This window comes from Thamnophis elegans, unplaced genomic scaffold (genome assembly GCF_009769535.1).
Source record: "Thamnophis elegans isolate rThaEle1 unplaced genomic scaffold, rThaEle1.pri scaffold_42_arrow_ctg1, whole genome shotgun sequence".
NCBI lineage: Eukaryota > Metazoa > Chordata > Lepidosauria > Squamata > Colubridae > Thamnophis > Thamnophis elegans.
In genome coordinates, this window is record NW_022473894.1 from 105,985 (window position 1) to 118,396 (window position 12,412).

The 12,412-nt window shown below is 35.0% G+C and overlaps 3 protein-coding genes across 5 annotated transcripts in view; 2 read left to right on the forward strand and 1 right to left on the reverse strand.

The window, feature by feature from the left end:
- Positions 1-12,412, reverse strand: part of LOC116523541 (serine/threonine-protein kinase MRCK gamma-like) — a 187,355-nt gene that overhangs the window by 95,438 nt on the left and 79,505 nt on the right. The gene's annotated exons all lie outside the window — the stretch shown is intronic.
- LOC116523542 (prelamin-A/C-like) overlaps positions 1-12,412 on the forward strand; it is a 75,560-nt gene that overhangs the window by 35,766 nt on the left and 27,382 nt on the right.
- The window catches only part of LOC116523543 (protein Spindly-A-like), a 34,878-nt gene that overhangs the window by 19,131 nt on the left and 3,335 nt on the right, over positions 1-12,412 (forward strand). For both annotated transcript variants that reach the window (XM_032238654.1, XM_032238655.1), the window contains 8 exons: positions 207-317; positions 2,671-2,769; positions 3,721-3,831; positions 6,180-6,278; positions 7,230-7,340; positions 9,696-9,794; positions 10,746-10,856; positions 12,036-12,173. In XM_032238654.1, the coding sequence (XP_032094545.1) occupies positions 228-317; positions 2,671-2,769; positions 3,721-3,831; positions 6,180-6,278; positions 7,230-7,340; positions 9,696-9,794; positions 10,746-10,856; positions 12,036-12,173 (858 nt within the window). In that variant the 5' untranslated portion in view covers positions 207-227. The remainder of the gene's footprint in view (positions 1-206; positions 318-2,670; positions 2,770-3,720; positions 3,832-6,179; positions 6,279-7,229; positions 7,341-9,695; positions 9,795-10,745; positions 10,857-12,035; positions 12,174-12,412) is intronic.

Here is a 12,412-nt window from a genome sequence, read left to right on the forward strand (position 1 = left end):
TATCTATTTAGTTTTTGTTAGCCTCTGCTAACATCATTAGAATATAATCATATTCTTTCAGTTGTTTTTTTTAAAAAAAATGTTTGCTAGTGTAGGATAAAGCAAAATGGCAACCTGGAGGATTCTCTATGGAGATTCTTAGTCTGCTATAAATATTGAATGCATTAGAATGTGAACCAACTTTACGTGGATTTTTTTTTCAATAGGTAGAGGATCGTAGAGTAGAAATGGAACGTAATCTAATTAGCATGAAAGTAAAATATCAGTCATTGCAAGAACAGCATAATTTCACCAGAAAACAGTTGCAAATACTCGAGGTATGTTAATTTAAAATTTATTCTAGAATTTTATTCTTTCTAATAGCTAAGCATTTCTGTTTTGTACATATATAAAATTGTTACAGAATTAAGATGAGATACAGCTATGGAATTAAGAAAGCTGTGTTTAGGTAACAAAGCTATTTCATCTGTGTAATATTAATATCACTTACTATGTAAATGCTACTTTTCTAGAAACAAGTTGCCTTCTAGCGCAAATTATTTTTGAATTCTTAAAACAAACAAAAATGGTGAATGGTGCCTTCTTTAATCATGAACCAGCAAAATGTATCGTTACCTTCCTGGCACAAATATCCACATCTTGCTTGGGGAATTCTGGGAGTTGAAGACTACATATCTTAAAGTTGTCAAGATTGAGAAATGCTTATCCATTCTATTTCTGTTGTAGAAAACAAAGTATTAGTATGAAATATTAGGAAGATTTTAGCTTTGGTTGATGTGCTATTCTTAGCCAAAACATTTTCCAGAGGACCCATGCTTGGTATTTTCAGTTGATATTTTCAGTACAAACGAATACTTACAAGAACTGGTGTTAAATCTCATAGAACTGACTTGGCTAACTACAGGTAATCCTCGACTTATGACCACAATTGAGCCCAAAGTTATGTTGTTAAATGAGAATTTTGTTAAGTGACGTTTGCCCCATTTTTTGACATTTCTTGCCACGTTAAGTGAATCACTGCAGACGTTAAGTTAGTCACATGATTGTTAAGTGAATCTGTCTTCCCCATTGACTTTGCAAAAGGGTTTGCAAAAAATGCGATCACATTACTCTGGGACACTGCAACCATCGTAAAATCAGTTGCTGAGAATTTTCTGGGTTTGGTCATCCGAGCTTGATCACTCAGCATAGGTACCAATACAAATCTTACCCCCAAAAAAACCAAAAACTTGTACCCAAGAAATGATCAGCTTTTTAATTCTAGGCCTTATAACATAAATATTTTTAGCAGTGAGAAGCTTTGCTGGATTTGTATCTTTTACAGATTTCAACTGAAAGGACATATGCTTACCTATTATTTATTTTGTTAGGAATGTATTTGTTTGAATCGGTAGCTAGGATAAATAAAGCAAATCCTCTACTTGATTTTTGTCCTTCTATTTTGTTTTAAGCATCAAAAGCAATTGTCTACATCTACTATTCTGAACAATTACTGGACTGCCTTAAATTATCAATTTTTTTCCTAAGACTAGTCAGTAATAAAACTTGTGTTTTCTGTAATACAATGTTAAGGATGGATGGATGGATGGATGGATGGATGGATGGATGGACAGACAGACAGACAGACGGACAGACATTGTGATCTCCTGAACCTAAAATATATTATCTATTTAGTTTTTGTTAGCCTCTGCTAACATCATTAGAATATAATCATATTCTTTCAGTTGTTTTTTTAAAAAAAAATGTTTGCTAGTGTAGGATAAAGCAAAATGGCAACCTGGAGGATTCTCTATGGAGATTCTTAGTCATCCAGGTCATGGTTGTCCCAGCTTCAGCTGAAAAAGCTTGGATGAGAGGCGAAATATCTTCAAAGAAAAACCAGAAAGTCCAGTTGCCTTTTGAAAGAAAACACCTTTGGGACAACCTGGAAGATTTGCATTTCTTTTACAACATTTCTGCACCTACCCTGGTCTTGTCTTGGGAAAGAAAATGATAGGCAACTACATTCCAGCACTGTCTCCTGGCTCTGAAAAAGGATAAAATAAGTTGATGCATAAGACAGTAACCTGGGAAAGTATCAGAGAGCAATCTTAGCAGATTGCTAAACAGATTGCTTCTAGACATTTATCTTTGGAGCTGTGGTGTCACAATGGGTGCAATGCAGGATTACAGGCTAGTTCTGCCCACCGCAGACCAATTCTGACCAGCTCAAGGTTGACTCAGCCTTCTGAAATTGGTAAAATGAGGATCCAGATTGCTAGGGCTGACTCTAAACTGCTTAGTGAGGACTGTAAAGCACTATAAAGTGGTATATAAGTCTAAATCCTAGTGCTATTATTATTTATAATGCCTTTATTATTTTTACAAATAAATCCAGGTGGTGAATATATCCAACACTTTCCTTCTCCTATTTTTCCCCACAGCAACAACCTTGTGAGATAGGTTGGGCCGAGAGTGACTGCCCAATAATCACCCAACTTGTTTTCATAGTCTCCTGCTTTCTAGCCCGATGCCTTGAACACTAGATCAAACTGACCATGGTTGATGTTTTGTGACATGTAATGCCATTATCATGTGTTTTCAAAATTTGGAATATTTACAGGATTGGAGAGTTCTGTAAATAAGATACATTTAGTTTGGGTAAATTAACAATGTTTTACTCAAATTCAGGAAGCCTGTGAGATGAATCGAGATCTGCAAGTTCAACATGACCATGCACTACAGCAGGCCCAGGATTTTCCCAGTCAAGGCAATTGTCTATTTGCTGAGGTACCGATTTTCATAATCATAATATATTACTTGCAACAAAGCCATTGTTAGTTTCAAAGCCTTCTTATATTGAGTCACTTCTCAGTATCAATTCTCTTGAATTATATTTTTCATTCAAAGCAGATGCCAAAGATTCTGAAAAAGCATTTTAACCAAAGTCTTAATACATTTAGTAGTACATGTAGTAAGTTATTACATGTTTGGAAACAATATAACACTGCTGAATCCTTTAGAACAGGGTTTCCCAACTTTGGCAACTTTAAAAAGTATGGACTGCAAATCTCAGAATTCCCAAGCCACTATGCTGGCTGGAGGATTCTGGGAGTCCATACATCTTAAAATTGCCAAGGTTGAGAAATACTTCTCTAGACTCGGTAACAAAAATTTCTCATGCCAATTATTCATTAGTAAGTTTGTCTATCCTGTTTTCCTGAAAATAAGACCTCTCCGGATAATAAGGCCAATCTGGTTTTTGAGCACATGCACTAAAATAAGCCCTCCCTGAAAATATTCCAACACAGCAGCAGCTGTGAGGTGACCCCCCCCCCCCCCGGCCTTGCATTTGACACCCCTGCTTTAGGACAATATTTTATTCAAAACAATTTAGCCGAATAAATGCATGTAGCATTCAAATATATAGGAACTTAATTTTTAAGATTCTAATCCATACAGTAATAACAGTAATGATCAAGTAATCTCACAGATTCTTTCAAACTTATGGAAATAATTATGTTGGCAATGATTTTAAAATAAGTTGGTAATTATATAGAAGCTACCTGGCTTTGATTTGGTGAATAATATGGCAAAGTTATTAACTTTCATTATTTATCTTTCTAAGCAGATGGATAATTTCTCTTGTACTGTATAGCTTTCTGAGGACTATATAATTTGCTATAAATATTGAATGCATTAGAATGTGAACCAACTTTACGTGGATTTTTTTTTCAATAGGTAGAGGATCGTAGAGTAGAAATGGAACGTAATCTAATTAGCATGAAAGTAAAATATCAGTCATTGCAAGAACAGCATAATTTCACCAGAAAACAGTTGCAAATACTCGAGGTATGTTAATTTAAAATTTATTCTAGAATTTTATTCTTTCTAATAGCTAAGCATTTCTGTTTTGTACATATATAAAATTGTTACAGAATTAAGATGAGATACAGCTATGGAATTAAGAAAGCTGTGTTTAGGTAACAAAGCTATTTCATCTGTGTAATATTAATATCACTTACTATGTAAATGCTACTTTTCTAGAAACAAGTTGCCTTCTAGCGCAAATTATTTTTGAATTCTTAAAACAAACAAAAATGGTGAATGGTGCCTTCTTTAATCATGAACCAGCAAAATGTATCGTTACCTTCCTGGCACAAATATCCACATCTTGCTTGGGGAATTCTGGGAGTTGAAGACTACATATCTTAAAGTTGTCAAGATTGAGAAATGCTTATCCATTCTATTTCTGTTGTAGAAAACAAAGTATTAGTATGAAATATTAGGAAGATTTTAGCTTTGGTTGATGTGCTATTCTTAGCCAAAACATTTTCCAGAGTACCCATGCTTGGTATTTTCAGTTGATATTTTCAGTACAAACGAATACTTACAAGAACTGGTGTTAAATCTCATAGAACTGACTTGGCTAACTACAGGTAATCCTCGACTTATGACCACAATTGAGCCCAAAGTTATGTTGTTAAATGAGAATTTTGTTAAGTGACGTTTGCCCCATTTTTTGACATTTCTTGCCACGTTAAGTGAATCACTGCAGACGTTAAGTTAGTCACATGATTGTTAAGTGAATCTGTCTTCCCCATTGACTTTGCAAAAGGGTTTGCAAAAAATGCGATCACATTACTCTGGGACACTGCAACCATCGTAAAATCAGTTGCTGAGAATTTTCTGGGTTTGGTCATCCGAGCTTGATCACTCAGCATAGGTACCAATACAAATCTTACCCCCAAAAAACCAAAAACTTGTACCCAAGAAATGATCAGCTTTTTAATTCTAGGCCTTATAACATAAATATTTTTAGCAGTGAGAAGCTTTGCTGGATTTGTATCTTTTACAGATTTCAACTGAAAGGACATATGCTTACCTATTATTTATTTTGTTAGGAATGTATTTGTTTGAATCGGTAGCTAGGATAAATAAAGCAAATCCTCTACTTGATTTTTGTCCTTCTATTTTGTTTTAAGCATCAAAAGCAATTGTCTACATCTACTATTCTGAACAATTACTGGACTGCCTTAAATTATCAATTTTTTTCCTAAGACTAGTCAGTAATAAAACTTGTGTTTTCTGTAATACAATGTTAAGGATGGATGGATGGATGGATGGATGGATGGATGGACAGACAGACAGACAGACGGACAGACATTGTGATCTCCTGAACCTAAAATATATTATCTATTTAGTTTTTGTTAGCCTCTGCTAACATCATTAGAATATAATCATATTCTTTCAGTTGTTTTTTTAAAAAAAAATGTTTGCTAGTGTAGGATAAAGCAAAATGGCAACCTGGAGGATTCTCTATGGAGATTCTTAGTCATCCAGGTCATGGTTGTCCCAGCTTCAGCTGAAAAAGCTTGGATGAGAGGCGAAATATCTTCAAAGAAAAACCAGAAAGTCCAGTTGCCTTTTGAAAGAAAACACCTTTGGGACAACCTGGAAGATTTGCATTTCTTTTACAACATTTCTGCACCTACCCTGGTCTTGTCTTGGGAAAGAAAATGATAGGCAACTACATTCCAGCACTGTCTCCTGGCTCTGAAAAAGGATAAAATAAGTTGATGCATAAGACAGTAACCTGGGAAAGTATCAGAGAGCAATCTTAGCAGATTGCTAAACAGATTGCTTCTAGACATTTATCTTTGGAGCTGTGGTGTCACAATGGGTGCAATGCAGGATTACAGGCTAGTTCTGCCCACCGCAGACCAATTCTGACCAGCTCAAGGTTGACTCAGCCTTCTGAAATTGGTAAAATGAGGATCCAGATTGCTAGGGCTGACTCTAAACTGCTTAGTGAGGACTGTAAAGCACTATAAAGTGGTATATAAGTCTAAATCCTAGTGCTATTATTATTTATAATGCCTTTATTATTTTTACAAATAAATCCAGGTGGTGAATATATCCAACACTTTCCTTCTCCTATTTTTCCCCACAGCAACAACCTTGTGAGATAGGTTGGGCCGAGAGTGACTGCCCAATAATCACCCAACTTGTTTTCATAGTCTCCTGCTTTCTAGCCCGATGCCTTGAACACTAGATCAAACTGACCATGGTTGATGTTTTGTGACATGTAATGCCATTATCATGTGTTTTCAAAATTTGGAATATTTACAGGATTGGAGAGTTCTGTAAATAAGATACATTTAGTTTGGGTAAATTAACAATGTTTTACTCAAATTCAGGAAGCCTGTGAGATGAATCGAGATCTGCAAGTTCAACATGACCATGCACTACAGCAGGCCCAGGATTTTCCCAGTCAAGGCAATTGTCTATTTGCTGAGGTACCGATTTTCATAATCATAATATATTACTTGCAACAAAGCCATTGTTAGTTTCAAAGCCTTCTTATATTGAGTCACTTCTCAGTATCAATTCTCTTGAATTATATTTTTCATTCAAAGCAGATGCCAAAGATTCTGAAAAAGCATTTTAACCAAAGTCTTAATACATTTAGTAGTACATGTAGTAAGTTATTACATGTTTGGAAACAATATAACACTGCTGAATCCTTTAGAACAGGGTTTCCCAACTTTGGCAACTTTAAAAAGTATGGACTGCAAATCTCAGAATTCCCAAGCCACTATGCTGGCTGGAGGATTCTGGGAGTCCATACATCTTAAAATTGCCAAGGTTGAGAAATACTTCTCTAGACTCGGTAACAAAAATTTCTCATGCCAATTATTCATTAGTAAGTTTGTCTATCCTGTTTCCCTGAAAATAAGACCTCTCCGGATAATAAGGCCAATCTGGTTTTTGAGCACATGCACTAAAATAAGCCCTCCCTGAAAATATTCCAACACAGCAGCAGCTGTGAGGTGACCCCCCGCCCCCCGGGCCTTGCATTTGACACCCCTGCTTTAGGACAATATTTTATTCAAAACAATTTAGCCGAATAAATGCATGTAGCATTCAAATATATAGGAACTTAATTTTTAAGATTCTAATCCATACAGTAATAACAGTAATGATCAAGTAATCTCACAGATTCTTTCAAACTTATGGAAATAATTATGTTGGCAATGATTTTAAAATAAGTTGGTAATTATATAGAAGCTACCTGGCTTTGATTTGGTGAATAATATGGCAAAGTTATTAACTTTCATTATTTATCTTTCTAAGCAGATGGATAATTTCTCTTGTACTGTATAGCTTTCTGAGGACTATATAATTTGCTATAAATATTGAATGCATTAGAATGTGAACCAACTTTACGTGGATTTTTTTTTCAATAGGTAGAGGATCGTAGAGTAGAAATGGAACGTAATCTAATTAGCATGAAAGTAAAATATCAGTCATTGCAAGAACAGCATAATTTCACCAGAAAACAGTTGCAAATACTCGAGGTATGTTAATTTAAAATTTATTCTAGAATTTTATTCTTTCTAATAGCTAAGCATTTCTGTTTTGTACATATATAAAATTGTTACAGAATTAAGATGAGATACAGCTATGGAATTAAGAAAGCTGTGTTTAGGTAACAAAGCTATTTCATCTGTGTAATATTAATATCACTTACTATGTAAATGCTACTTTTCTAGAAACAAGTTGCCTTCTAGCGCAAATTATTTTTGAATTCTTAAAACAAACAAAAATGGTGAATGGTGCCTTCTTTAATCATGAACCAGCAAAATGTATCGTTACCTTCCTGGCACAAATATCCACATCTTGCTTGGGGAATTCTGGGAGTTGAAGACTACATATCTTAAAGTTGTCAAGATTGAGAAATGCTTATCCATTCTATTTCTGTTGTAGAAAACAAAGTATTAGTATGAAATATTAGGAAGATTTTAGCTTTGGTTGATGTGCTATTCTTAGTCAAAACATTTTCCAGAGTACCCATGCTTGGTATTTTCAGTTGATATTTTCAGTACAAACGAATACTTACAGAACTGGTGTTAAATCTCATAGAACTGACTTGGCTAACTACAGGTAATCCTCGACTTATGACCACAATTGAGCCCAAAGTTATGTTGTTAAATGAGAATTTTGTTAAGTGACGTTTGCCCCATTTTTTGACATTTCTTGCCACGTTAAGTGAATCACTGCAGACGTTAAGTTAGTCACATGATTGTTAAGTGAATCTGTCTTCCCCATTGACTTTGCAAAAGGGTTTGCAAAAAATGCGATCACATTACTCTGGGACACTGCAACCATCGTAAAATCAGTTGCTGAGAATTTTCTGGGTTTGGTCATCCGAGCTTGATCACTCAGCATAGGTACCAATACAAATCTTACCCCCAAAAAACCAAAAACTTGTACCCAAGAAATGATCAGCTTTTTAATTCTAGGCCTTATAACATAAATATTTTTAGCAGTGAGAAGCTTTGCTGGATTTGTATCTTTTACAGATTTCAACTGAAAGGACATATGCTTACCTATTATTTATTTTGTTAGGAATGTATTTGTTTGAATCGGTAGCTAGGATAAATAAAGCAAATCCTCTACTTGATTTTTGTCCTTCTATTTTGTTTTAAGCATCAAAAGCAATTGTCTACATCTACTATTCTGAACAATTACTGGACTGCCTTAAATTATCAATTTTTTTCCTAAGACTAGTCAGTAATAAAACTTGTGTTTTCTGTAATACAATGTTAAGGATGGATGGATGGATGGATGGATGGATGGATGGATGGATGGACAGACAGACAGACAGACGGACAGACATTGTGATCTCCTGAACCTAAAATATATTATCTATTTAGTTTTTGTTAGCCTCTGCTAACATCATTAGAATATAATCATATTCTTTCAGTTGTTTTTTTAAAAAAAAATGTTTGCTAGTGTAGGATAAAGCAAAATGGCAACCTGGAGGATTCTCTATGGAGATTCTTAGTCATCCAGGTCATGGTTGTCCCAGCTTCAGCTGAAAAAGCTTGGATGAGAGGCGAAATATCTTCAAAGAAAAACCAGAAAGTCCAGTTGCCTTTTGAAAGAAAACACCTTTGGGACAACCTGGAAGATTTGCATTTCTTTTACAACATTTCTGCACCTACCCTGGTCTTGTCTTGGGAAAGAAAATGATAGGCAACTACATTCCAGCACTGTCTCCTGGCTCTGAAAAAGGATAAAATAAGTTGATGCATAAGACAGTAACCTGGGAAAGTATCAGAGAGCAATCTTAGCAGATTGCTAAACAGATTGCTTCTAGACATTTATCTTTGGAGCTGTGGTGTCACAATGGGTGCAATGCAGGATTACAGGCTAGTTCTGCCCACCGCAGACCAATTCTGACCAGCTCAAGGTTGACTTAGCCTTCTGAAATTGGTAAAATGAGGATCCAGATTGCTAGGGCTGACTCTAAACTGCTTAGTGAGGACTGTAAAGCACTATAAAGTGGTATATAAGTCTAAATCCTAGTGCTATTATTATTTATAATGCCTTTATTATTTTTACAAATAAATCCAGGTGGTGAATATATCCAACACTTTCCTTCTCCTATTTTTCCCCACAGCAACAACCTTGTGAGATAGGTTGGGCCGAGAGTGACTGCCCAATAATCACCCAACTTGTTTTCATAGTCTCCTGCTTTCTAGCCCGATGCCTTGAACACTAGATCAAACTGACCATGGTTGATGTTTTGTGACATGTAATGCCATTATCATGTGTTTTCAAAATTTGGAATATTTACAGGATTGGAGAGTTCTGTAAATAAGATACATTTAGTTTGGGTAAATTAACAATGTTTTACTCAAATTCAGGAAGCCTGTGAGATGAATCGAGATCTGCAAGTTCAACATGACCATGCACTACAGCAGGCCCAGGATTTTCCCAGTCAAGGCAATTGTCTATTTGCTGAGGTACCGATTTTCATAATCATAATATATTACTTGCAACAAAGCCATTGTTAGTTTCAAAGCCTTCTTATATTGAGTCACTTCTCAGTATCAATTCTCTTGAATTATATTTTTCATTCAAAGCAGATGCCAAAGATTCTGAAAAAGCATTTTAACCAAAGTCTTAATACATTTAGTAGTACATGTAGTAAGTTATTACATGTTTGGAAACAATATAACACTGCTGAATCCTTTAGAACAGGGTTTCCCAACTTTGGCAACTTTAAAAAGTATGGACTGCAAATCTCAGAATTCCCAAGCCACTATGCTGGCTGGAGGATTCTGGGAGTCCATACATCTTAAAATTGCCAAGGTTGAGAAATACTTCTCTAGACTCGGTAACAAAAATTTCTCATGCCAATTATTCATTAGTAAGTTTGTCTATCCTGTTTCCCTGAAAATAAGACCTCTCCGGATAATAAGGCCAATCTGGTTTTTGAGCACATGCACTAAAATAAGCCCTCCCTGAAAATATTCCAACACAGCAGCAGCTGTGAGGTGACCCCCCGCCCCCCGGGCCTTGCATTTGACACCCCTGCTTTAGGACAATATTTTATTCAAAACAATTTAGCCGAATAAATGCATGTAGCATTCAAATATATAGGAACTTAATTTTTAAGATTCTAATCCATACAGTAATAACAGTAATGATCAAGTAATCTCACAGATTCTTTCAAACTTATGGAAATAATTATGTTGGCAATGATTTTAAAATAAGTTGGTAATTATATAGAAGCTACCTGGCTTTGATTTGGTGAATAATATGGCAAAGTTATTAACTTTCATTATTTATCTTTCTAAGCAGATGGATAATTTCTCTTGTACTGTATAGCTTTCTGAGGACTATATAATTTGCTATAAATATTGAATGCATTAGAATGTGAACCAACTTTACGTGGATTTTTTTTTCAATAGGTAGAGGATCATGAAGTAGAAATGGAACGTAATCTAATTAGCATGAAAGTAAAATATCAGTCATTGCAAAAACAGCATAATTTCACCAGAGAACAGTTGCGAAGAGTCGAGGTATGTTAATTTAAAATTTATTCTAGAATTTTATTCTTTCTAATAGCTAAGCATTTCTGTTTTGTACATATATAAAATTGTTACAGAATTAAGATGAGATACAGCTATGGAATTAAGAAAGCTGTGTTTAGGTAACAAAGCTATTTCATCTGTGTAATATTAATATCACTTACTATGTAAATGCTACTTTTCTAGAAACAAGTTGCCTTCTAGCGCAAATTATTTTTGAATTCTTAAAACAAACAAAAATGGTGAATGGTGCCTTCTTTAATCATGAACCAGCAAAATGTATCGTTACCTTCCTGGCACAAATATCCACATCTTGCTTGGGGAATTCTGGGAGTTGAAGACTACATATCTTAAAGTTGTCAAGATTGAGAAATGCTTATCCATTCTATTTCTGTTGTAGAAAACAAAGTATTAGTATGAAATATTAGGAAGATTTTAGCTTTGGTTGATGTGCTATTCTTAGTCAAAACATTTTCCAGAGTACCCATGCTTGGTATTTTCAGTTGATATTTTCAGTACAAACGAATACTTACAAGAACTGGTGTTAAATCTCATAGAACTGACTTGGCTAACTACAGGTAATCCTCGACTTATGACCACAATTGAGCCCAAAGTTATGTTGTTAAATGAGAATTTTGTTAAGTGACGTTTGCCCCATTTTTTGACATTTCTTGCCACGTTAAGTGAATCACTGCAGACGTTAAGTTAGTCACATGATTGTTAAGTGAATCTGTCTTCCCCATTGACTTTGCAAAAGGGTTGCAAAATGCGATCACATTACTCTGGGACACTGCAACCATCGTAAAATCAGTTGCTGAGTCTGAATTTTGGTCATTTGACCATGGGGATGCTGCAAATGGTCATAAGTCTGAAAGTTTTTCTGTGCCGTCGTAACTTTAAATGGTCACCAAATGAAAAGTTGTAAGTCAAGGATTACCTTTACTTTTTGAACAGATACTGTATGAACCAGTGTCCAAGCATCTGAATTTTGATCATATGATGATGGGGATACTGCAAATATTGTAACTGTGAAAAACAGTCATAAGTCGCTTTTATCAGTGCAGTTATAACTTTGAACAGTCATTAAATGAACTGTTGCAAGACGAGGACTACCTGTATATTTCATATACATGTAATTAAAAAATGACCAAAATTTGGTTTGATTTGTAGCTGCAGATAGCTGCAGATCTTCGAAGAATGATAGGTTCACAGGGAGAACATGACCAGCTGGACCCTTTACCCAACATGCTTCAACAAAGAAATGGTGAAATAGAAGAAATGAAAGTGAAACAATTAGAAAAACCAATGGTATGTACATGACTAAATTATCAAATCCTTTATTGGCAGTTAGTGAAGGAATGATTTAGAACTAATCTGGAAAACATTACATAGTATAAGCCCATGCAGCAAAAAGAATCATGAAATAAGAGTGAGTGGCTTAACCATAAATACCTGAGATGTACAACTGAAGAAAATAGATCTCCCATAAAGGAATTTATGCCGAAAATAACATGGGGCCCATCTCTCTCTGACACACAGGGAATAGT